The 27437-nt window shown below is 41.2% G+C and overlaps 1 protein-coding gene across 1 annotated transcript in view; it reads left to right on the top strand.

Moving 5' to 3' along the window:
• Positions 1-27437, top strand: part of PGM5 (phosphoglucomutase 5) — a 185220-nt gene that overhangs the window by 111824 nt on the left and 45959 nt on the right. The window contains exons 7-9 of the mRNA XM_020912623.2: positions 2623-2738; positions 22939-23074; positions 26544-26727. Of these exons, the coding sequence (XP_020768282.1) occupies positions 2623-2738; positions 22939-23074; positions 26544-26727 (436 nt within the window). The remainder of the gene's footprint in view (positions 1-2622; positions 2739-22938; positions 23075-26543; positions 26728-27437) is intronic.

Genomic DNA, 27437 nt, shown 5'->3' with positions numbered 1-27437 from the left:
GAGAGGAAGCCTAAGGCAGGAAGGGCTACTTTGGGTTGATTATGGCAATGAAAAACAAATTGTATTATTATGATAATAGAGCTGCTGCTATAAAACTAATCCCAAAATGTGCAATGGGTCAAACACAGCAAAAGGTTTTTTCTCTGTCATTAAAAGTTAAAAACAAGTGTTCCTGATTGGTGATTAATTCTACTCCAAATGGTGATTCAGAGATTCAGATCCTTCCAACTTGTAGGCCCACCATCTTTAACATGTGACTTCTAGAATTGTGGGGCTTGTCCACATTAAACTGGCAGGAGGGGAAGGAACAGGGAGGATGGGAAGCTTTAATAGCCATATCTAAAAAGAGTATGCATTATCTCCACTAGAGTTCCACTGGCTAGAACTCTACATGGCCACAGCGAACCTCATGGGAGGCTAAGAAATGTAGTTCAGCTGTGTGTCCAGGAAAAGATGCATTTATTGACCGTTAGCAATCTTTGCCACGAGATTCATGATGGCGGGACATTTTAGATAGGTTTTGAAGCAACATGAAGTATTCTGAGAGACTGGAAAGGAAGATTAATCCATGCAACATGAGAAGCAGGAAGAAGGACTCAGAAATCAACAACAAAAATGCAATAGCATATTTGAAAAATAAGAAATGATTGGGACTTCCCTGTTGATCCAGTGATTAAGACTCTGTGCTTCCATAGCAGGGGCTCCAGTTTGATCCCTGGTTGGGGAACTAAGATCCCGCATGCTGCGTGGTGACCACCACCCCCCAAAAATAAAAGAAAAAAGAGAGTTCAGCTTTTGTAAAGGAACATATGGGAGGGGTCATGAGAGCAAGTATTGGAAAGGCAGACTGAGGCTATTTCCAACCTCAAGCCACATTGTGAGAGGTTTTGAAATCCACAGTGAGGAGCCTGTATCTACCATGTTTCTTTGTTTTCCAGTGTTTTCCTTTTTTTGCTATGAGCGCTCACTCCCAGTTTTAGGGAAATTTTGGCCCAGATTCACTTTCTTTCTTTTCCTTCTGGTCTTTCCTAGAAAGTGAGGTTTATTTGTCTCCAGCGTGTGATGGTGGGAGTCAAGAAGAGGGGAGCAGACCCTCAGCATGAGCAGCTTCAGTTTTAGCTTTTGTACCAGAGAGTTTCAGAGACTCCACCGGGACCTCCTGCCAAAAAGAGGCCAGGCTCCTCCAGTCAGCCTGGTATCTGCTGAATGCTATGTTTGGGATGGATCCCAAGTTCAGTAGAAAGAGCAGGGAGGGGAATTCCTTTCTGACTTTAGGACACAATCAATTCATGCTTGGGATCCCGGAATTTAATTACCCATATTGTTATCTTAGCTTGCATAACTGCAACTGTGGCTCATAATTATAAAAGTATCCAGTCCTTTAAAATCCAGCCTCAGCCTTTAGCCTAATGACCTCCTAAGAGTGATTAACTGAAAAGGGTGGAGTTGGGGAAATCCTTTCTCCTCCCTTAAGTTCTGCCAACTTGGCTTTGAACCAACAAGAAAGCTTTAACCAGAGAATATATATCTCACACCCTCTAGCCTTTCTCTTACCCTCTCCTCTGCCCCATGTTGCATTCTATTTTGTAGTCATATGCATTCATTTTAGCTAAATTAATTTTGAGCCAGCCTTTACTGTGAACTGCCTCTGAAAGCTTCTGTGTGAATGATTTCTCCTATGTTGAACTTCTGACCGTGAAATTAATGGCTTTGAAAACTTTTTCTTTCCAGTTTGGGGAGGATTTATTTCACTATTCCTACCAGGATGTAAGCATGATTATATATTTTTCTTGAATATATAAGAGAATATATTTTTGAGAATAAGAGAAAATCAACATTTCTAGCAGCTCATAGAAAGACTGTTCCAGTTCTATTGGCTCAGTTGGTAAAGAATCTGCCTGCAATGTGGGAAACCCAGGGGTCAGGAATATCCCCTGGAGAAGAAGGAGATGGCAACCCACTTGAGTAATCTTGCCTGGGAAATCCCATGGATAGAGGAGCCTGGTGGGCTACAGTCCATGGGTTTGCAAGAGTCAGACACAATTTAGTAACTAAACCACCAAAGTGTGTGTGGGGGGGGTCTTGGTAAAGCTAAGCAGTGAACCACAGTGTCTACTATTTTCTAGGAGCTGAATTGCTGGTTCATGGGATGTGTATATATTCATCTTTAGTATGTGCGTGCTAAGTCACTTCAGTCATATCTGACTGTGCAATCCTATGGACTATAGCCTGCCAGGATCCTCTGTCCTTGGGATTCTCCAGGGAAGAATACTGGAGTGGGTTGCCATGCCCTCCTCATATTCATCTTTAGTAGATAATGTCAAACAGCGTTCCAAAATGTTTGCACCCAAATACCACCTTAATTTAGATTCTCAGATCCCCAGTTGGATCTTACCACAAAGGTTAAGGAATATATATAAAAGGGAAACATAAATGTGAGAATATGCTATCCATAAACTTTCACCTATGGCTTCACATCTTGAAAACTGTCCACATTGTTCAGGGTGTTCTAAAATCTAGTTTATGGCATAAACAAATCTTAAAGATTTGCTTTTGTGCTGCGAAAAAAAAAAAAAAAAGGAGAAATATGGATTGATTGTTGCCTTAAATTCTGTTTTTCAGAGTGGCCAAATCAATGAAGGTGCCTGTGTATGAGACCCCAGCTGGATGGAGATTCTTCTCAAATCTGATGGACTCGGGCCGGTGCTCTCTGTGTGGAGAAGAGAGCTTTGGCACTGGTAGGCTTTATTGGGTTGGTATTACTGGAGAGGGTGGCTGCAGCACTCAATGACCCCAGTTTGGAAACCTGTGAATCCACTGTGAATCAAAGACTGGAGAAGGAGTTAGAGGCAAAAAAAAAAAAAAATTAGAATAAACCTAGTGGGATACATGCTATGACACACTCACATCTTCTGCCCATTTTCCCTTCTTTTTAAAAATTTCCCTTTCTTTCAAAACTTTCTGTTTTGGAAATTAAAAAAACATATGTACATATATCTTATCTTTTGGCTTGCATAGTTCCCAAGAAAAGTGAAAGTGAAAGTTGCTCAGTCTTGTCCGACTCTTTGCGACTCCATGGACTGTACAGTCCATGGAATTCTCCAGGCCAGAATACTGAAGAGGGTAGCCTTTCCCTTCTCCAGGGGATCTTCCCAACCCAGGGATTGAACCCAGGTCTCCCACATTGCAGGCAGATTCTTTACCAGCTGAGTCACAAAGGGAAGCCCATAGTTCCCAAGAAGTCAGCTCTAATTACTACTGTTGCTCTGTATTCAAATTTCCCCTCCCTCCCACTTCTGTCTGCCTTTAATATTTTCTTTTGTTTATAACAGTTTAATTATAGTATATCTAGGTACATGTATATTTAAAATTCTTCTTGGGGTTCTTTGGGATGCCTGTATCTGTTGTTTGTTGTCTTTCATTAATTTTAGAAAATTCTCAGCCATTATCCTTTTTAATATCTCTTGTTCCCTATTCTGTCATCTCCTCTGAGGCTCCAGTTATTTGTATGTTAGATAATTTGTGTCCATATGTTTGTCTCAGAGCTTTTACAAGCACTATTTGGTTTTGTTTACTCTTTTTTCTTTTTGTGTTTCAGTTTAGATAATCTTTATTGGCATATTACTGATTCTTTACTGAGCTGTGTCCAGTCTTTTGCTGAGCCTAGTGAAGCATTTCTTCATCTCTGATACTGTGTTTTTTATTTCTAGCATTTCTTTTTGAATCTTCTTAAATAATTTTCATCTCTTTGATGCATTTATTGATCTGTTTATGTCTGCTGTTTTTCTTTTCCATTAGATTACTGAACATGTTAAACATAGTTATTATAAACTTCCTGACTGATAATTCCAATATCTGGTTCTTTTCTGGTTCTGGTTCTCTTGATTTCTTTGTCTGTTGATAAAGCAATGGTTTACTCGTTCTTGGTTTTTGTATATCCTGTAATTTTTCATTTAATGCTGGACTGTATGTGTATAAGAACAGTAGAAACTAATTAATATTTACACAAAGAAAAGGGTGTCTCTTTCTATCAGAGCATTAGTGTGCAATTAAAGAGTTAAATGTAATTAACTCTTGAGCCGTGTTTGAGTTTCATTGTTTCTGTTATAATCTTTAGTGTGTTACAGGCTTCAAATTCTCCCGGGCGTGGGATATTTTTACTGTGTAATGAAAGTGAGGATGGGTTATAAAGGAGATTTTTCAATAGAGAAACTATTAATAATTTTTTTTTCTGGTTTGCAGCCATGATAATGGATTCTGTTATTAACTATGGTATTTTCTTTTGTAACACTTCCACATTTTTGGCCTTCATTTTAGATATACAGTCTTATAATTTACAATTAAAAGATTTTTTATATGTTTTCTACTATTTAGGCCTTCTATTTTATATTCTTATATTATTGCATTAGCTACAATATTAAAAATAATATTAAAAAGCAATTGTGATAGCTCATGATTTTAATGGAAATTAATTCAGTATTTTACCATCTGTTTTAATGATTGCTTTTTAATGTTAGTAAAATCCTGTCATGCTTATGTAGTACCCCCTCCATTCTCATATTACTTAGAATCATATAATAAATGGCTGCTGGAAGATGCCCTTTCAGAATCAAGTGACATATTAGTGTTTTTTTCTCCTTTGTTTTGTGAATGTAATGAAATATCATGATTGATTTGCTGATATCAAACCACCCTTGAATTCCTAACCAAAGTCTTATTTGGTTGTGATTAAACAGGTTGTAGTAAAGACACTTTAACTGGTCATAATGACAGCATTTTAGGCTATGTTGGAGTTCCTGAAGGAATTTCCTCCTGAGAAATTTTCTCCTTTTAGCAAAATTAGTTAGATTCTAACAGCATTAATGGTACAAAAGGGTTGGCAGGCATCTTTGTCTCCTGGAAAAGGAGAGACTGTATTAAGCTATTTCAATGATTATGTTTGATATCAGAATGTGTGGCTGACAGGTCTGCTTAGGACAGTTAAAACTGTTACATTTTTTCTCTGCTGATGCTTTGAAAAATAGGTGTTCTGTATGTCTAAACCAGTGACTGTGACTCAAAAAACTCAGGAATTGTATATTGTATATAACAATTCTTCCTACTGTGTTATTAAAGTAACACAAATCTAGCAACTGGGATAGAACTGGTAAGTTCAGATTATTTCCTTTCTCTCTCTGTCTTTATAAACAATTTACTTAGTGAGTGCTTACAATATACCATAAATTTGTAGTCTTTAAAATTAAATAATAAAATATTATATGTATAAACCATATTATACCCTTAATAACAAATATTTGCTGACTTCAATGTAATAAACATTTATTCAGTACTTACAGAGTACAGGGCACAATATTGGATGATATATAGCATACAAAATGCTTAAGACCATACCTTTAAGAAACTCAAAATCTTTAGGGTACATAGAAAGATGCACAGATAACTTTTCTACAAAACAGAAAATTTGAAGTTCCACGGTAGAGAAATAGAAAAAGTACTGTGGGACATAGGAAAAAGAGAAAGTAGTTTGGAACCGGAGGCTCAAAGCCGACTTCTTGGAAGAGATGGGAGTTGGGTAGTTTCTAAAGAATGGGAAGGATTTGCACATATAGAGATGACAGGACAGAGCCTTCTTAGATGGAGACAGCAATGTCAAGAAAGTAATAGAAATGGGAGATGAGAGGACATGTGTTGTAAGTAGCTAGCTGTTTATAAGTAAGTAGCTAGTTTATCTAGAGAAGTGTTTTCCAAATATGAATCAAGGCTAATTTGGGGTCATGAGATTGGTACAGTCATGAACAACTTTTTAAGGCAATATAATAGACTAGAAACTATCAGATGCATTGCATTTAGTAAAGGTAAATGTTATTTTGGGAAATTTTATATACAAATATATATACAGGTATCTACGTGTATAGTAGGTCTTACTGTGAAACATATTTATTGTGGGTCATGGCCAAAAAACTGAAACAGACTGGTCTATACCAGGGTTTGGGAAACTTTTTCTGTAAAGGGCCAGGTAGTAAATATTTTAGACTTTGTGAGTTTAAAGGCTATGTATGGTCTCTTCCAGAATTACTCAACTGAATAACCACAGCACAAAAGCAGCCATAGACAGTACATACATGAGTATGGTTGTGTGCCAATAAAAATTTACTTACAAAAATAGGCCTAAGTCCAAATTTGGCCCATGGGCTGAAGTTTACTAACCTCTGACATATAGGATAGGATAGAGAAGGGCGTATCAAGAAACAGTTTCTTCCAATCAAGAAATTGGAAATACGCTTGGCGAGGGGCTCACTTTAGAAGCCCTTTGCCTGCCTAGCTTAGATGTGAGTGTGCTCAGTTCCCCAGTTGTGTCTGACTCTTTTGCGACCCCATGGACTATAGCCCACTAGGCTCCTCTGTCCATGGGATTTCCCAGGCAAGAATACTGGAGTGGGTTGCCATTTCCTTCTCCAGGGGATCTAGGAATCCATCCATGGTCTGCAGGGGAGGAGGGACATCTGTTTGCAGCCACTCTCCAGCAATCTTTGCTTTCAGATTGTTATGCTAGTTGCAGCATGTAGGCTGGACTAGAAAGGAAATTTTAAAAGTCTCTCACTGTTCTGTTTGCCCGTCCTTCTCCTTTCAAAGAGCGCAACAGATTTTTCAATGTGTAGAACCCAGCCCCATCATTCTTCACGTTTGGATGACATTAGCCTGATTTGACAGATGAAGCTCCTGAACCCATGAAGCAGTTAAGTGACTCACCCAAGGGCCTCAGAGCCTGGAAAAGGCCTCTATTTGAATTAAATGACAGTTGAACTAACAGACAGGTCTCCTGCCCTACGGTGCATACTGCTTTCCACTGTGCCAATCAGTCTTTCCCGTGAAAGCAATGGCTAATTCCATCTCTCCAGCACTTAACAGTAGGTGACTGTTAGAAGGCCCAAGGAACTGGACCACTCATTCTTGGAAGGAGAAAGCGGCTTCATGCTGTTCCTTATTAATGCTGGTTCTTGGAGAGACGTTGAGCTAGATATATTAAGAATTGCCTGGGAAGCTTGATAAAAATATAGATTTTCTATCCTACCCTTGCTTGAAATCCCTGGCTCAAGCCTGAGAATCTGCATTTTAAGTAAATGTCCTTATGTGATTCTGATGTGCAGTCCAGAGCAGGAAACATTGCTCTGGTGAGAACTGGTATTTGTTTTTCTCCAGGAATGGTGTAACAAGTATCTCTGAGATATGACGCCAGGTTCAGCTCAGGAAGTCTAGAGGCCCAGTAACATGATGCTGATGATCACCTGCCACTTACAGACAAACCACATGGCCTCTCTGACCCCTTACAGTTCCCGCCCGTAAAAGTCAGCTGCTCACAGGCGCTTCCCACCTATCTTAGGATATAGTTCTCAAAATCAAGTGAGCTAATAAGGGAAGGGGAAAGCAGAGAGATGGAAAGATTCTAAACCTGAGACTGGGCAGACTCTTCTAAAACTTATCGAAGCTTTCTCTAGTGAGTGAAGTAAGAGTCGCTCAGTTGTGTTTGACTCTTTGCAACCCCGTGGACTACAGTCTGTGGAATTCTCTAGGCCAGAATACTGGAGCGGGTAGCCTTTCCCTTCTCCAGGGGATCTTCCCAATCCAGGGATCGAACCCCAGTTTCCCTCACTGCCGGTGGATTCTTTACCAGCTGAGCCACAAGGGAAGCCCACAGCTTTCTCTGGTGGTGGCCTTTTTCAGTGCCCTCGGGGCATGGAGCTGTGTACCAACTAGGAATGCAGACTTTAGTGCCAGGAAAGCTTGAAAATATGGATCTGCCTCAGGCTCAAGATGCCAAGCTTTTTGTCCAAGATGAGCAAGATATACCCTGAGTGGAAATTTCCCTTACCAGCGTTTTGAACTCCCAGAACTTTCCAAGGTAACATGCTAGTGGTAAGATCAGAGTCCATGCTTCTTGCCCATGGAAAGGTGCAAGTCTTAGATAATAGGAAACCTGTATTTATTGCTCTGTCAGAGAACCAAGGTCATTTCAGAAGCAAAATCATCTTTTGTGCTAGCAAAGATATTCATCCACTTCCTTGGAAGGGCTTTGGAAAACTCTTTTCAGAGGGAAAGGAGAATGTTTTATAAATCCTCAGCTTTGAATAGAAAATAACTGTTCCTCTAAATGGCATTCTGGTTACTTTTCTCAAGTTCCAAATTGGGAAGAATCTGGACTCGTTCCCACACACAGAAGGGGGTACTAAAATCCTAAAAGTAAGAGTTAAAAAACCAACAACTTTGAAGTTTGGGAGCATTTGTTGATGATGTTCTCCTGGTTGCCATCACTGCCATCAGTTTTCTAAGAAGTCATGCAGTCTGGGGAGTGTGTGAATTACCATGCCTAGAACTTGTCCTTTTACAGATGATGCGAAGAATTGCTGAGTTTGTGATGGCCTAGAGGAGCTCCAAGCTGACCACCGTCTTGAGTATGACTGTTACTTCTGTTATGTGTTTTTAAAAAGCTAATGTAATAGTCAAACAAAATAAGGCAATACAATAATGTTTACTTTGCCCAAGAAAGTGTTCTCTGGTAAGTTTTCCGCAATAACAATACTTGTCTTTTACAATTAGCACTTAGTATGTACCGGAGTGTTGCTAAGCCTTTTGTATACAACCATCTCTTTCTGGAAATTTGGAGTTGAATCCGGGTCTCCTGACACCAACATGACTGTTTCTACTGTGAACTCTGGAGTTCGGCCTGGTGCTAATAAAGTTGGATCCTTTTATAGGCTGTAGCACAAAAGGAAGAGGCCCATGGTATGTGTGTACTTCATGTCACAGGAAATTGCAAGTATCTTTCCAGTCTTTTGAGGTTTTTCTGGACTGGATCCCTCTGCTTGCCATGTGACTGTAAATGCCCTGAGAACAAAAGCCATGTCTATCTTGCTCAGCTCTATTTTGTTTTATATATGATAGGCTTTGAGTATTTATAGGGTAGGTGGAAGGATAGAAGGAAGGAAGGGAGGGAGAGAGACTAGGAAGATGGATGGAAGTAAATGGATAGAAGGAAAGAAACAAAGAATTTCCATTTTGGTGTATTTTCTTTGCATTATTACTAATTATATTTTTATCACTCTTGAGTGGTTGTATTTCTGGAAATCTAGGCATTAGGGTATCCCAGGATTTGGGGGGATTCATAAAAACAAAACCACATAAACATAGACCATTTGGAAGGGGGTGAGTAAGATGTTATGCCAGGTGGCACTAGTGGTAAAGAACTTGCCTGTCAATGCAGGAAACATAAGAGACATGAGTTTAATCCTTAGGTCAGGAAGAATCCCTGGAGGAGGGCATGGCCACCCACTCCAGTATTCTTGCCTGGAGAATCCCATGGACATAGGAGCCTGGCAGGCCACAGTCCATGGCATCGCAAAGAGTCGGACATGACTGAAGTGACAGCACACATACATAGGAATTACATAAAATTTTAAGATAAAGTTTTAACATTTTCAGTCATCCTATCATTATTAGCACAAATTAATAGCTAGCAAAGTATTTCTAGGAACACTTCATCCCCACATCTGTGTTAATTAAGATTTAAAATTTCAAGTACTATTAAGTATTTGTAATTCAAGTTGTATTACCTTATTTTCTTCTTGTGATTGGGTGGTTGGGGGCTGCTGACGATTACCTGTAAATAGCCGTGTTCAGCAGTGCCTAGGTTCTAGCGTTAGTGATCTTATGTATTTACTAAATTCTTACAGACATTCTCTGCTCTGTTGTCTTATGGTTTATATTACTGACTTTACTCTCCAGTTGCCTTGTGAATGGACATTTAATTTCCACTAACAGGTAAACAGTTTATAATACTTTCAAGTTCCATACCTCTTCTTTTGTTTATATTTCACACATGAACTATGTACATCCTAACTCAAGGTTGGGTTTACACGAGTGCTGTTGAACAAATATTGAATAGGTTGAACTGTCTCTAATTTATAGATTTATTTTTATTTAATACCAGATTTTTTAAAGGTATGATAAAGGAAAACTTTAGTTCTTTCCGCTTGTAGATAATCATTAGTTCTTACATTTTGCAGTTTTCACATCTATCCAGTCTCTAGGCCAGAGAAGGAGACCCAGGTATCTGTTTATTTCAGATTTTCAAGGTTCTACCACAGCTCTTTCTCTTGTTTGGATAGCAGATGTGACATGAGGACGCTGTGATGACAGCATTATCAGCACTAGGAGAGCAATTTCTTTCCTGGGCAAGTTGAAACAGGATGTGTGTACATGTGCAATTCAATCTAGGCTGGGCTGGAGCACAGAAGTGCTGTGATTGACACGTCCCAAGAGCCTCCTTATAAACTCTGAAAGCTGAAACTCTCATTTGGACCTCTACAAATTCTCAACCTGTGTGCTGGGAAAGAGAACTCCCACTTGGAGTGGTAAGAATGTCTCCATCAGAAAAAAATGTTTTTCCTGATGGCTCCACAGTTCCAGTTCCTCTGACCCTTCAGTTCATCCTGCAAGCTGATGAAAAGTGGCAAGAGCGGGTGTTGTGTGAAACTATAGTGTGGAGCAGAAAGGAATGGGCCTCCATCTGAGGCTGTGTCCATGCTTACCAGTGCATCTTGGGACTAGGAATCCTGGGAAACCATCCTTCAGTCCTTACAGATTGAAGAAGTCCAAACAGACTGTAAGGGTTTCTTTTCACAATTTCTAGGGGACTTTTGGGCTTCCCTCATAGCTCAGCTGGTAAAGAGTCTGCCTGCAATGTGGGAGACCTGGGTTTGATCCCTGGCTTGGGAAGATCCGTTGGAGGAGGGCATGGCAACCCACTCCAGTATTCTTGCCTGGACAATCCCCATGGATAGAGGAGCCTGGCAGGCTACAGTCCGTGGGGTCACAAAGAGTTGGATATGACTGAGCGACTACGCACAGCATAGTACAGGGGACTTTTAACAAGGGGGCCCATCCCTTGGTATTTAAGATGCAATACCTAAGGTTGTGCTGGGAGACTCCTTCCCCCTCCCCTCCCACTGTCTTCCAGTTGCCAGGTGGCTCCCCTGGGAAGTAAGTACAGTGACTAAAGAGTGACAGGTCCTCACCCCTGTGGTGCAGGCTTCAAACCCCTTGGAGAGCTTTCCGGTTCAGCTAATGACTGCTGAGGAGCAGTTCTTAGAGAACTGTATTGTTCCCGTCAGCACTGGCAGGAAGAAGTGGGCTGGGCTGTGTACAGTCAGAGGCCCCGTGTCCTGTCTGTCAGCGTGCTTTGTGTAAGGGAAAGGTGTCGGCTGGCCGGCCGATGTCAGCGCTTTCTCCTCCTCTGGGGTGGATGGCCTGGCTGCCTTAGGGCCTGTGTTAATGCAGTGGTGCTAACACTTGTATTTACTGAGCGCCTCCGAGTGGGAAGTCCAATGCCTAGGGCCACCTGTATGACATTTCACTGAGACTTTTTGACTCTAAGATGAACTAGCGACTGTAATAACTCCAATTTTATAGACAAGGTCATGGAGGATTAGGGAGGAAAGTTGGCCACAGGCCAATCTCATATGGCAGAGCCAGGATTCAAAGCCAGTCTCATTGGCCCCACTGTACTCTGTTGCCTGTTTTAAGGACATGCCAAGGGGTCCTTCCCCCTGGTCTGGTTGATTCTTTTGGATGGGATGAGATGCATGCCAGGAGACATGGTGTCATGTAAACAACACTGCACTAGGAAGTGACCTAGTTAGACCTTGACTCTTCCTCTCTGTCATTGAACTACCTTACACAGATCACTTAACTTCTCTGGGCCTCAGTTTTCTCATTTATAAGATGAATCTGTTCAGTGGGATGATCTATAAAATTTTTTCCTGTATATTTTTTAAGATTGCTTCAAGCTTTTTTTGAGGAACGAATCTGATGAATTATATCAAACTACGTACTAGAGTTTCACCTAATCATTCATTTACTCATTCAACAAATGTTTACGGTGCACTTTCTATGAGCCAGGGCCAGGATAGAATGATGAGTCATTTCAGATACAGGCCCTTCCCTCATGGAGTTTGCAGTGTGTTGCAACAGTCAGGATATTAGCCAAAAGCCCTGCTGCGTTATTGTGTCAAACACCATCACCATCATCAAATTTATTGTTACATCTCATTGGGAGGCAGGATGCCCCCAGTCATCATGAGCCACACAACCAGTTACTTCTGTCCTTCCTTTCTGAGCTGACAGCTGCCTCCAACCCGCTTACGTGCAGGACAACTTTGTTTTGCAGTTGGTAAACATTTTAGAGCATTAATTTTAAAAAATTTCTTTTTAATCATGGAAAAGTGACAGTTTTCCCATGAGCCCTGATTTTTGGCCAGATTTGAAGAGCTGAACACAAGCAGTTTGAGACATGGCAAAAAAAAAATAACCTGTCACAGTTCAATAGCACGTTCTCGAATCTCAGATTCCCTGCAAGGGGTGCCTCCCAGTGTTCCCTCATAACTGCTCTATTTTAAAAGACAGATCCTTGAGTGGATAAACCGAGGATGGGAAGAATTTCACTGCCCATTAATGAAAGCTTCACTTGTAGATGAAAAGAATAAATCAATAGGAAAGGAGAAGTGAAGGGGAATTTAGCATCTTATCCTGAATGTCTGGTATGAGGAGGAAAAAATGCAAATCCATCACGCAGATCTTCAGAAGGGCCGCCTCAGGTCTAACCACATGGGGCATTTTATCTGCCTCATTGTGGCTCCTGAGGACCACCAGCATTACTGGGCATTTCCAGCAGTGGTTATGTCCACAGATGTTGGAGCCAAACTGCACAGGTGTGAAGCTTTTCTTCACTTAGTGGCCATGTGACTTCATACAAATGACTTAACCTCAACCTCTTATCTGTAAAAAGAAGCAAAATTGTCAAAGTTAGATAATAGATATGTAAAGTACTAAGTGAAGTGATTGGTACCTTGCTGTTATTCTTCTAAAAATGGAATTTAACTCTGTGTCATTCTGCGTCAAGAACAAGTATATAGAGAAATTTCCCATCATTTCTGGCTCTAGGAAATGTGTGTGCTTAGGTATGTGCTATATATGCACATATTCTAAAAACCATCAGGAACCCCTTTGAGTGAGTGACCTTCCTTATCAGATGGCCAACCATCCTGGTGTGCCTGGGATGGAGAAGGTTCCTGGTCTGTTCTTCATTTCCTGCTAAAACAGGGAAAAGTCCTAGGCACACCAGGATGGATTGATTACCCCAAGTTTGGCAAGGCCCTCAGTAGATTTCCAGGCAAAAAGGGTGGAGGAAAACCATGATATTAAAGCTGGCTCCAGTGAGAGGCCCCTACCTGACTAAGGCCAGGGGCATCCACTCAACTAGAGACCAGTGGGCACTTTGCTTTAGTACTAAATTTGAGCAAATAGAGGAAGAGACCTAATTCATTCTCCCTCAGTAATCTGCCCCCAATATTGGACTATTTTGAGTAACCCTGTCTGAAAACAATGGTTCTCAACTCTGGCTGCCCATAAGAATTACCCAATGAATTAAAAAAAAAAATACTAATGCCTGGCTCCCATTGCCAAAAATTCTGGTTTTATTGGTCTGGGGTGGGGCCTGAGCATTGGTATTTTTAATAAGTTCTTTTGGAGCTTCCAATGAGCAGCCTGGATTGAGGAACACGAACTTATTTCTAGCTTGGAGTTGGCAACAGGTGCACCATGATTTGTATTTTCCTCAGTGACAAAGTCAGACTTTCCTGATCAGAGTCTCAACTGAGATGACTTGATCTGTTAGTAACATGTGTGGTGTTTTATTGAGTTGATTTGCCCGTGCTGGCGTTTCCATTGGAGGAAAATTCCTTTGAGATTGAGTACTCCTCTTTTTTTTTTCCCCCATTTATTTTGTGAGGGCAGTATACTTACTGATATACTGCCTAGCTCAAAGTAATGTGGTTTTAAAGCTTGAGAGAACGCAAGTCTAATTTGAGGGAATAGGGGAGTAGGGATGTTCCTGATGAGAAAAAAATAGACCTGTCTTTGGAGTCAGTTTTTCCCAGAGCTGTGGCTGGCAGAGCTGAGCTGGTATCTTGGTGAAGATGGCTGGTTCTCTGTGCTGGTCAGAGTAAGTCTGAGTGGGCTTCAGACTGTGTTAGCTTGGATAGGGGAAGGGCAGTTGAGTGGTACTTACAGGCTTTGGAAATAATGGGTTAAAGCTTCTTGCAGTGTCCTGAACCAGGTGACAAATTCTGGCTGCACAACAAGCCAGGTAACCAGAGAAGCAAACTTCAAAATTTGTACTGTATTATTTAATTCTAGGGCTTCCCCGGTGGCTCGGATGGTAAAGAATCTGCCTGTAATTCAGGAAACCTGGGTTTGATCCCTGGGTTGGGAAGATCCCCTGGAGAAGGGAAGGGCTACCCACTCCAGTATTCTTGCCTGGAGAATTACATGGCCAGAAGAGCCTGGTGGGCTACAGTCCATGGGGTCACAAAGGGTTGGACATGACTGATAAGGAGAAATGAGCTATTAAGACATGAGAAGACACCGAGGAAACTTAAATGCATATTACTCAGTGAAAGAAGCCAAACTAAAAAGGCCACATACTGTGTGAGTCCAATTATATGATTGTCTGGAAAAGACAAACTATAAAGACAATAAAAGGCTTACTGGTAAAAAAAAAAAAAAAAAAAGGCTTACTGGTTGCCCAGGGCTACAAGGGAGGGAAAGATGAATAATCAGAACCCAGAGGATTTTTAGGACAGTGAAACTGTACTGTATATTACTATAATGGTGGGTACATTGATTAAAACCCATAGAAGCTACAACAGCAAGAATGTACCCTAATGTGAACTATGGACTTTAGGTGATAATGTGTCACCAGTGTAGGCTTATCATTTGTAACAAATGTCCCATTTTGGTGCGAGATACTGATGATGGGGAGGCTGTGTTTGTGTGGAGACAGGGACTGTTATGAGAACTAGTACTTTTCATTCAATTTTGCTGTGAAGCTGAAACTGCTCTAAAAAATGAAATCTGTTAAAAAAATTTACTGGCAATAGTATGCTTATATAAATGTTAGTGTCAAAGAATTTCTTCTGGAATCTCATGTCCTAAAGATGGAACAGATGTGAATATATGAAATGAGGAAGTGAAAGAGCTATTTTATTTGCTTTTTTCCCAAACAGCTGTTTGTAGAGTGTAGAGATTTTGCCTGGGAACAAAGCGGATGAAATAGCCTGGATGAATCCCTCTTCATGCCTGGTCAGCAATAGTAGAAATGCCCAGGGGCCTTTGGGGATGAATCTGAAACTTTGTCTTTGAAGGTGGGGTGAACAAAACCCATCCCCTAAACTCAGCTTCCCCCAAGGCCAGTGTTAACAGCTCAGCAGTGCACTGCCTTCCCTGTCCTCATTTTCTGTCAAGTCTTATAGCCATCTATTTGCCATGAAGTGATGGGACCAGGTGCCATGATCTTAGTTTTTTGAATGATGAGTTTTAAGCCAGCTTTTTCACTCTCCTCTTTCACCTTCATCAAAAGACTCTTTAGTTCCTCTTCACAGTCTGCCATATCTGAGGTTGTTAATAAGCTGATTTTTTAACATTTATTAAACTTGGATGAATATCATTACACCCATTACATGTGTTCCCAAAGATTCTTATTTAATATTTTGTCTGTACAACAAGTTTTGGTTAGATTTTTCCATAATTTCCTATTCTTTAACAATTAGTATTAGGACTTCCCTGGTTAAGATTTCACTTTCCAGTGCAGGGAGTATGGGTTCCACCCCTGGTTGGAGAACTAAGATCCCATATGCCTTGTGGCCCCAAAAGCAAAATATAAAACAGAAGCAATGTTGTAAAAAACTCAAAAAGACTAAAAAAAATTGTATGCATTTTTCAACTTTTCCTCTTCTTTCAAAAAATATTTTTTGTTTATTATTTATTCAACTTTCCCTCTTCTTTTAGCTGCTTTGGTGAATTTCCTTTTGACTAAAGGTTAAGAAATAGAATAGCTGGGTCCAAAGCTGGGCACTGTTTTAAGGCTATTGATCATTATTGTTGTTCATTCGCTTGTCATGTCCAACTCTTTGTGAACCTATGGACTGCAACATGCCAGGCTTCCCTGTCCTTCACCATCTCCTGGAGTTTGCTCAAACTCATGTCCATTGTGTCAGTGATGCCATTCAATCATTTAAATCATGTAATCTTCTGTTGCTTCCTTCTCCTCCTGCCCTCAATCTTTCCCAGCATCAGTCTTTTCCAGTGAGTCAGCTCTTTGCATCGGTGGCCAAAGTATTGGAGCTTCAGCTTTAGCATCATACCTTCCAATGAATATTCAGGGTTGATTTCCTTTAGGATTGACTAGTTTAATCTCCTTGCTGTCCAAGGAACTCTTTAAGAGTCTTCTCTAGCACAATTCAAAACCATCAGTTCTTTGGCACTCAGCCTTCTTTATGGTTGAACTATCTCATCCGTACATGATTATATGAGCTAAGGAAAAACCATAGCTTTGACTATATGGACTTTTGTCAGCAAAATGATGTCTCTGCTTCTGAATACGCTATATAGGTTAGTCATTGCTTTTCTTCCAAGGAATAAGTGTCTTGTAATTTCATGGCTGCAGTCACGTTCTGCATTGATTTTGGAGCCCCCCCAAATAAAATTGGCCACTGTTTCCATTTTTATCCCATTTATTTGCCATGAAGTGATAGGACCGGATGCCATGGTCATTACTGCCAAATTATTCTACCAAGCTGTACATGTTTACACTGGTACTTTGCTAGTACTAAGTGTTCCCCTGCCCCTAATGAACCCTTGCTAATTTGAGAGTCCCAAATGGGATTCCATTTTGTGGACTTTTCTTTGACTGAGATGAGATTGAACATTTATTCAAATGTTTTTGACTATTAATATTTTTCTCTCTGACAGTTGCTCATGTGTGCCTATCCACACAATTTTCTATTTGGCCCCTCTTTTTCTGATTGACTTATAAAAACAGTTTTAATATAAAGTTTAGTGGTCCTGTCATATATAGTATGGGCATATCTTCCCTCCATTTTTCACTCTTTATAGTGGGGTCTTAGGAAATCATTTGATGCCTTTGTTTGACTGTTTAATTTATCTGTCACTGTTATGGCATTATAGTTCACTTGCCTTGAAGTTATTAAAAGGAGAGCCATTTCCCCAAAACCCCCTCTAAAGTACACTAGGAGAGTTCAGTGGAAACGTGTGCATGTAATTGCAAATCATCAATGTCTCTATCCCCACCTCAAAGAGTTATAAAGAACATGGTTGATTTTACTTGATCATTGGCCCCTTGTGACTCTTGGCAGTGTTTAACTTGTAGGTGAGGATATCCAAGCCAATTCACAATTTATTATGTGGTTGGCTGCTAACAGCTGAGGTGAGTCTGTATGTTTTTTATATTTTTGATCATGCTAAAATAACTCTGTGTCTCTCTACCCTAAATTATGGCATCCTATCAGATGTCAGACTCAACAGCATCTCATGGGTCTATCTCCAGGTAATGTAATCCAGCTGGAGATTCAGAGTATGCAAAACCCATGTTTTAGAACAAAAAGGTATTTCTCTCTAGCCAGTAAATGAAAGTGACTTTTTTTCAGCTATAAAAGGACAAAGGATTTTGAAGTTATCCCACTGGGCAGGGCTTCCTAGACTTGTTTTTTTGGCACCAGGCCATGGAGCTAACCCAGCATCTTCTGAATTTCTTCCATTTTTGTAGCAGTGTGCACAGTTCCTTGGATGGGACTAGAGTCACTCCATGCTGTGAGGATTAAAAGCCCAAAGTCTGCTCAGGCTAGAGGCAATGACAGCCAGACATCTAAAAGTGTCACTAGCAGACCATTTGATCAGTGTGTGGGGGAGCCAAAGACTTGATCGTTTCTCCTTTTAAGTATTTTCATTGCGCTCTCAAGGTTGTATATTTTCCTTTTTGAGGAAAAACATTTAACACCACAAGTGTAACAAGAAGTATAAATGGTTCATAGCTTTGGTGAGAAGTTCTCAAAGATGTCTAGCTTAACTAAGGTATTACTTTAGCCTATTTTCAAAGTTTAAACAGCTCAGTGTCATTGGGTCTTCCTCTCTGAGTTATGTTTCATAACTCTGAAATCCAAGTACCCATTCTCATTACTCTTGAAGAAAGAAATGATCCACCCCATGGTCCCAGTCTCCTTTCTTATTGTCGTTCAGTCGCTAAGTTGTGTCCCACTCTTTGCAACCCCATAAACTGCAGCACTCCAGGCTTCCTGTCCTTCACTATCTTCCTGAGTTTGCTCAAATTCATGTCCATTGAGTCAGTGATGCCATTCAGCCATCTCATCTTCTATTGCCCCTTTCTCCTCTTTCCCACAATCTTTCCCAGCATCAGGGTCTTTTCCAATGTGTTGGCCCTTCGTATCAGGTGGCCAAAGTATTGGAGCTTCAGCTTTAGCATCAGTCCTTCCATGAATATTCAGGGTTGATTTCCTTTATGATTGACTAGTTTAATCTCCGTGATGTCCAAGGGACTCCCGAGCATCTTCTCTAGTATCACAGTTTGAAAACATCAGTTCTTCAGCACTCAGTCTTCCTTATAATCCAGATCTCAGCCTTCTTTATGGTCCAGCTCTCACACATCCATACATGACTATGGGAAAAATCACAGCTTTAACTATATTGACCTTTGTAGGCAAAGTGATGTCTCTGCATTTTAATACACTGTCTAGGAGAAGGCAGTGGCACCCCACTCCAGTACTCCTGCCTGGAAAATCCCATGGACGGAGGAGCCTGGTAGGCTGCAGTCCATGGGGTCACAAAGAGTCGGACATGGCTGAGCAACTTCACTTTCACTTTTCACTTTTATGCATTGGAGGAGGAAATGGCAACCCACTCCAGTATTCTTGCCTGGAGAATCCCAGGGATGGGGTCGCACAGAGTCGGACACGACTGAAGTGACTTAGCAGTAGCAGCAGGTTTGCCATAGCTTTTCTTCCAAGGAGCAAGTATCTTTTTATTTCATGGCTGTAGTCACTGTCCGTAGTGATTTTGAAGCCCAAGAACATGAAATCTGCCACCGTTTCCACTTTTTCCCCATCTATTTGCCATAAAGTGATAAGAATGGATGTCATGACCTTTGTTTCTTGAATGTTGAGTTTTAAGCCAGCTTTTTCACTCTCCTCTTTCACCTTCATCAAGAGGATCTTTAGTTTCTCTTCACTTTCTGCCATTAGAGTGGTATCAGCAGCATATCTGAAGTTGTTGTTATTTCTCCTGGTAATCTTGATTCCAGCCTGGTGAGTCGTCCATACAGCATTTCACATGACATATTCTGCATAGAAGTTAAATAAGCAGGGTGACAATATACAGCCTTGCCATACTCCTTTCCCAGTTTTGAACCAGTCTGTTGTTCCCTGTCCAGTTCTGACTGTTGCTTCTTGTCCTGCATACAGGTTTCTCAGGAGGCAGATAATGTGCTCTGGTATTCCCATCTCTTTAAGAATTTTCTCCACAGTTTGTTGTGATCCACACAAGTCAAAGGCTTTAGAATAGTCAGTGAAGCAAAAGTAGGTGTTTTTTTTTTAACTCCTTGCTTTTTCTATGTTCCAGTTTATGTTGACAATTTGATCTCTGGTACCTCTGCCTTTTCTAAATTGACCTTGTACATATGGAAATTCTTGATCCACATACTACTGAAGCCTAGCTCAAAGGATTTTGAATATAATCTTGCTAGCATGTGAAATGAGTGTGTTTGTACAGTAATTTGAACATTCTTTGGCATTGTCTTTCTTTGGGACTGAAGTGAAAACTGATCTTTTCCAGTCCTGTGGCCACTGCTGAGTTTTCAAATTTGCTGGCATAATGAGTGTAGCACTTTAACAGAATTATCTTTTGGGATTAGAAATAGCTCACATGGAATTCCATTATCTCCACTAGCTTTGTAGTGATGCTTCCTAAGGCCCACTTGACTTCACACTCCAGAATGTCTGGCTCTAGGTGAGTGACCACACCATTGTGGTTATCTAGGTCATTAAAAGCTTTTTTGTACAGTTCTTCTGTGTATTCTTGCTACCTCTTCTTAATATCTTCCGCTTCTGTTAGGTCCTTGCTGTTTTTATCCTTTATTGTGCCTGTCATTGCGTAAAATGGTCCCTTGGTATCTCCAGTTTTCTTAAAGAGATCTCTTGTCTTTCCCATTCTATTGTTTCCCTCTATTTCTTTGCATTGTTCACTTAAAAAGGCTTTCTTATCTTTCCTTGCTATTCTCTGGAACTCTGTATTCAGTTGGGAATATCTTTCCCTTTCTCTTTTACCTTTCACTTCTCTTCTTTTCTCAGCTATTTGTAAGATCTCCTCAGACAACCACTTTGCCTTCTTGCATTTCTTTTTCTTGGGGATGGTTTTGGTTACCACCTCCTATATAGTGTTATGAACCTTGGTCCATAGTTCTTTCTTAAGACATTGCCATTTGCTAAAGTCGGAGGATAAAAAGTATGTGAATAATTGAGAACAATCTGTCTCAAAGTGTGTATTGAATCAACACCATGTTGGTGCTTTATGTGAATTACCAAGAAGAACAACAATAATAACCACCACCACCACTTGTGGTAACCCAGTCATTCACCTTAATACCTAGGCATAATCTAGTCACTTCCTCTTGATAGTAACCCATGGGTTAAGGGCTGTTCCTTCCCTGTGCTACAGATGAGGCCAGCAAGTCACACAAAGGTCAGTGGCTGAGCCAGAATTTGAACTTCAAACAATCTGACTCCAGAGCCTTCCCTCTGAACTTGATTAAATTTATATGACAACCCCTCAAGATGGGTCATGGTGTCCCCATTTTGCAAATGAGAAGCCGAGACTCAGGTTGACGACTTGCAGTAACTTTTCACACACCTGAGAAGTAGCAGAGTTTGATTTTAAACCCTGATTCCAAAACCCTCCTCATGCCTTTCCCACTGAACCATCTTTCTTACACTGCAACACATTCCTTTGTGTTTAGGACTTTATTCGCTTCAGGAAGAGCTTACAATTGGCCAATAGACAGATACTTAAATGAACCTGCAGCACATTCCTCTGGGTTCTTTTTGCACAAGAAGCTACCTGTTTAGCTTGCATGCTTCATTGTGTGAATGCTTCAATACAAGCTACCTCTCTTTGTAAATAGCTGTAGGAATAAGCTTCCCAGTTCCTTCCTGCCTCAGAACTTCACTGCTGTCCCTCAGCTTGGAAGACTTTGTCCCGAGATCTCTGCAGGGCTGACTCTTCTCAGGTATCCGATCAGATGTCATCACCCCTGTGGGGCTAACCCTGACTCCCTGTATTTGTTTCCTAAGGCACAAAAATTTACCCAAAACTGGGTGGCTTAGAACAACAGGAATTTATTTTCTTATCATTGTGGAGGCCAAGAGTCTCAAATCAAGGCTTTGGCAGAGCCATGCTTCCTCTGAAGCCCTGAGGGGAAAATCTTAGAGTTTCTAGTGGCCCCATCCATTCCTTGGTTTGTAGCAGCATAAGTCCACTCTCAGTGAAAAAGGTGGTAAAACTTAAAACTTCACATTAAGAAAACTAAGATCATGGCATCCAGTCGCATCACTTTATGGTAAATAGATGGGGGAACAGTGAAAACAGTGAGAGACTTTATTTTGGGGGGCTCCAAAATCACTGCAGATGGTGACTGCAGCCATGAAATTAAAAGACTCTTGCTCCTTGGAAGAAAAACTATGACCAACCTAGACAGCATATTAAAAAGCAGAGATGTTACTTGGACAACAAAGGTCCATCTAGTCAAGGCTGTGGTTTTTCCAGTAGTCATGTATGGATGAGAGAGTTGGACTATAAAGAAAGCTGAGTGTCAAAGAATCGATGCTTTTGAACTGTGGTGTTGGAGAAGGCTTTTGAGAGTCCCTTGGACTGCAAGGAGATCCAACCAGTCCATCCTAAAGGAAATCAGTCCTAAATATTCATTGGAAGGACTGATGCTAAAACTGAAACTCTAATACTTTAGCCACGTGATGTGAAGAACTGATTCCTTGGAAAACACCCTGATGCTGGGAAAGATTAAAGGCGGGAGGAGAAGGGGACGACAGAGGATGAGATGGTTGGATGGCATCACCGACTCAATGGACACGAGTTTGAGTAAACTCCGGGAGTTGATGATGGACAGGGAGGCCTGGCATGCTGCAGTCCATGGGGTTGCAAAGAGTTGGACATGACTGAGCGACTGAACTGAACTGAAGTGAACTCCACTCCACTCTCTGCCTCAGTCTTCATATAAACTGCTACTTTGTATTTCTTCCCTGTCTTTTCTTCTAAGAACACTTGTCATTGCATTTAGGGCCTACCTGGATAATCCAGGCTGATCTCATCTCAGCATCCTTAATTATATCGACAGGACTGTTTTCCCAAACAAGCTTTCCTTCACAGGTTTGTGGTGGGACAGGGGGAGCGCTGGTGTATCTTTGGCGGGGGGAACACAGGGTGCCATTCAACCTGCTCTAGGAAAGCCGTGCTGCTCTAATAAAGCAACCTTTGCTGATGTCATGCTCTGTGGCAGCATCACCCAGTTTAATTTTTTTCACCGTCCTTGTGCTTGTTTGATTCATCTTGTTCTTTTGTCTACTCTGTTGCTTATCCTTGCCTACTTGAACTACAGCTTTATGAATAAAGAGCTGTCTTATTCATGGTAGTGTAAGTAAGGCTCACCAAATATTTGCTGAATGAACAATACCACTAGTCAAATGTGACATCAGCTTGGCTCTCTGATCCTTTCAACAATTTCCAGGATTTTCTTTTTTGATATTATTTATGTTATTTGAATTTCACTTGCATATTTTTGGAAATACAAGTATATTATGGGATATATATTTAACACAATAGACAAATATCAATATATATGCTATCATTTCAGTATAACACTTAAGTTCTAATTGTCTTAATAGTTCATTTAGCTTTAACTTTTCCCCCATGAGCAAATCTTCAGAATAATATTTCTTTCTCCCATAGGCTCTGATCACCTCCGGGAGAAAGATGGCCTCTGGGCTGTCTTGGTCTGGCTCTCCATTATTGCTGCCCGGAAGCAGAGTGTGGAGGAAATTGTCCGAGATCACTGGGCCAAATTTGGCCGCCACTACTATTGCAGGTGAGAAGGCCAAGAGTCTCCATATGGACCTTAGGAAATTCCTTAGAAAAGTTTTTTTTTTTTTTTTTAATGGTCTAGAATCTTCTGAAGGAAGCATCTTTCAGGAAGATCTGAGGAATACAGAGGCTGGAGCCAGATAACCCCTGAGAGGAGGTTGGGGGTGGTATCAAGGTAGTTCCAAATTAGAGGATACAACTTTCCCTACCTCTGGTGACAGCCATCTGTAATGTTTTCATCAGTGCCTATACAGTAGGCAGCCATCCTGAGATGAAATTTGAACTGCAGAACCTTGAAAGGTCCTCTGGCGGCCATTAAAGTTGTCCAGTCAGACCAGGGGTTTTTCTTGTTGGTTTTCCACCTATACTTATCAAGGAAATGGGGGAAGAGACAGGAGCTGCCACAGGTCGGGGTGGTTTTTGTAATCCTCCCCCTACCTTTCTTTGTCTTACCTCCCCACTAAAGGTCCACACAGTGACTATTAGTGGGTTGGGAGTCTCAACTACCTTCCTGTTGTCGAAGGAAGCGAGGGGGAGAGTCTTCTGGCTTGTGGCTGCCAGCTAGATATGTGTACCTGGAGATGCTGTTTGTTTATAAATAGTACCAAACCATGGTTTAGGAGGAGCAGTGGTCTTAAAAGATGTTAACTGTGAGGGTGTAGAATTAGGACAGATAATCTTTGGGTAGTCTCAGCAGCTCTCAGTGTATTAAAAACAGACACTGTGCCTCATTTGCTTTGCTTATGAATAGTTAACTACTTGGATGTTTGGTTGCATTTCAAGAGCTTAAGGGACAGAAAGCAAGCTTTAGACTTCCCTTATAAGGTGATTGTTTCTTCTCTTAAGAGGTCATTTACTTAGATAAACATCAGAGAATAAGGAGGCTTGCGATATTACTCATTAAAATCAAAGAGGCTGCAGCGCTCTGAGAAATGGAGACAGCCTCACATTCTTGGTTCCTATCTAGTTAAGAAGGCTAAGGGTGTGACAGCCTGCAAATCATCTCGAATTATTCATTGTATTATAAAATAAGAACTGTAAAGGCAGGTAGGAACTTGTTGTATTCTCTAGTATTTCTAACAGCTGCCCAAAATCCTGATTCTTGTGGGCTTTTTTGGCATACCAGAGGGGCCAGCTGGCACAGAAAACCCTTTTATTGTCTGAAGCTGTGCCATAAAATCCAACCTGATAAAATATATTTTGATTGCCAACCTCTGGTTTAGTGAAAGCGCTTTGAGTCAGGGATGTATTCCTCATAATTTGTGGAATGATTATCTAGCTTTCTGCCAGCATTTTGAAGACATGGTGTTATGATAAGTGTGTTTATAATACAGTTCATTTTTTTGTGGCCAAGAGCTTACATGATAGTTACTTTTTTCATAACAAATACCATATTAGAGAATATAATGCAGTGGAGATATAAATTCTTGTAGGGCATTCAATTATGATTCAGGTTTCTGTCCAAAGAGATCACAGAGATAAAGAAAAAGGGAGGAGGGAGTAGGTAAAATGAAAGCAAACATTTCCTCCAGCCTCTGGGAAAGGTAGGTTGCAATGCTTGTGAAGGAGAACTATTGATAGCTTGTTTTCTTAGTGGGCAGGAGACAATCAAATTTGGTTTAACTGATACTGAGCCTGAAGTTGTATCTGAGAACCCAGATGATTTTTCCAGTATGAGTGGACCCCAGAAAGAATTCTGCATTTTAAAATTTCTTTCCTTAAACGTGTGTTGGTAGTGGTGATGGTCAGAGGTGCTTGTTTGGGGGAGTGAGGGGAAGTTGTGGTAGAACTTACTCATGTATGAAGATGAGTGTTGGGGCAGCTGGTCTGATGATCTCAACCATGGCTGAACGTGACCTGTCACATTCGTGTATTTTCTCAACTTCTAAGACTCTTTCAGAGCCTCTCTATCTCCTACTAGACCCTCTTATCCCATCCTCATACCCTTTTCTGCTTGTTGGGTCTTTACCTTCCCAACAATGTACTGATAAAGAGAATCTAGGCTTAGAACACATGCTGAGAAAGAATGTTCTGAGAGAGTTCCCTGTTGTTTTGTTTCTGAGGCTGGGAGGACACATCTTCTGTACGAGGGAGAGAATAGAAGAAAGGGATGTAGGTGCAGGGGACCCATTGTTAGACATGTTGGTCAGTAACCTGATGTTTACTGAAGTCTCAAAAGATCTTGTGTGGAGAAAAACTGTCAACTATTCAGATCTTCCTTCTTTAGCTCATTCTCATCTTTCCTGTGTTAAAGAGCGCCCAAATTTGAGATCCCACCACTTGAGCACAGCTGCCCCTCCTAGGGTTTCCTTCTTAAACAGACCTCCCTGGGTATGCCATTAGGACTTGGTCAAACCCATCTGACACTGGGAAAGACCCTATAGTTCCTTTATGACAGTGACTAAGAATAAAAGTAAGAGCTTTAAGCACCAGTGTCTGTCATTGTGCCAACTACCTGGTATGTATTATCCTATTTAAACCCAGCAACAACAAATGAGATAGGTGTTATTTTTAGTCTCTTTTCCCCCCTCTAATCACCTCCCAGCCCCATTGTTATATGTGATGTTCTTGGCTAGGAGGACCTTTTTTTTTTAATGGAACAATTGTAATACTTCTTCCAAGTTTCCAAGAGAATTTTATGGTACATTGAGTTCCCTTCCCCATCTCTCTTCCCTGCCTTGGTTCCTCTCTTTTTTCCCTTTCTGCCTTCACCTCCTCCCATATTCATTCCAGTGCTTACAAAAACCACTACTTATCAGAAGCAACAGAGAACAACACAGAGTAGATCTCTGCCCTCCTGGAGCTTACAGCTCTCATAGGCAAAGACAAGAAATAAGTAAATTAATATATAAACAAAGCAAATACATATTGGGATAACTACCAAAAGAAGATGTAAAGGATGATGAGTGACAGGGAGAGATAGAGGGGAGATGCCTTAGATGTCTTGTCAGAGAAAGTGTTTCTGGAGGTGACAGTAAATCTGAAAACTGAAGGAAGGAAATGCATCAGCTATTGGAATAGCCTGGAGAAGACTGTACCAGGGAGAGGAAACAGCAAGAGCAAAGGCCCAGAGGGTGGAGCATCTTTGAGGACTGGAGAGGAGGCCTGTATGGCTGGAGCATAGTGAATAAGGGCCAGAGTGAGACACAGCCAAGTCGAGGAGATGGGCATGTCATATCCCACAGTACTTTATAGACTGGTCAGTGTTTCAAATCTTAATCTCAAGATGATGGGCACTTTTGGAGGAATTCAAAGGAATGGATGGCCATGATTTAATGTTTACAGGATGCTGCTGCTGCTGTGTGGGGAATGAGCGAGGGACCGGGGGAAGGGGTTGACCAGCTGTGGGTTCTTTTCTGTGCTGTTCTTCCACGGAAACAAAACCAGTGATTAGACAACCTTGAGAGGCCCGTCGGGTTGCTGTTTCTCTGATTAGATTTGTCTTTAGCCTATGTCCTGTCCCCCCTCACCAGGTTTGACTATGAGGGATTAGAGCCCAAGACGACCTATTACATCATGAGGGACCTGGAGGCCTTGGTCACAGATAAGTCCTTCATCGGCCAGCAGTTTGCTGTGGGGAGCCATGTGTACACTGTGGCGAAGACAGACAGCTTTGAATACGTGGACCCTGTGGATGGCACCGTGACCAAGAAACAGGTACCTGCTAGGACATTGCCAGAACAGGTTATCAAGTGATGAGGGGCTGGGGGAAATGCAAAATGTCCTACGACTGGAGAGGTTTTCAGGGACAGTCTACTGTGAGCCCTTCATTTTATGAACGAGAGCCCTGTAGCCGGCAGAGAGGAAAGCCCTTGGTGAGGATTACCTACCTGCTTAATGGCAGTGGGTGGATTAGAACACAGGGCCCTGGCTCTCTGTCCGGTCTTCTTTCCACCTGGTAACTGATAGGCCTCAATACCATGAATAGATTCAGACCCAGCATTTCTCCCTGAAATATGTGCAGCCTGAGTCTGTCTTTGTAGTGGCCGTGATGGATGACAGATTCAGAAAAGTTTCCAAGAACAACAGAATCCTTTTCCTTGGGACTTCCGGGTGCAGGGATGTTTCACCTTTTATTACCTTATGTCTTTGAGGAATGAAGGGAGCTTAGCCAGATGGGTTTGTTACTCCTGATAGGGGAAGAAAAAATTAGAAAGTTTGCCCCACAAACCCAAAAAGAAGATCTATGGTTGAGAAGTATCATGAAAGATAAGTGGCAAAATTGACTACAATTTCTTCTGTGATCTCATCTCTGTGAATTGTGTAAGAGACATGGAAAGCGATTACAATTATTTTTCTTCTCGATTTTGGCAATGTTGGTCACTCTGGGAGCATATTTTATCACTTATAGTTTGAATAAGACATTC

Source organism: Odocoileus virginianus, chromosome 18 (genome assembly GCF_023699985.2).
Source record: "Odocoileus virginianus isolate 20LAN1187 ecotype Illinois chromosome 18, Ovbor_1.2, whole genome shotgun sequence".
In the NCBI taxonomy this organism is placed as follows: domain Eukaryota; kingdom Metazoa; phylum Chordata; class Mammalia; order Artiodactyla; family Cervidae; genus Odocoileus; species Odocoileus virginianus.
Note: the sequence above shows the minus strand (reverse complement) of the source record. Positions and strands in the feature narration are given on the sequence as shown.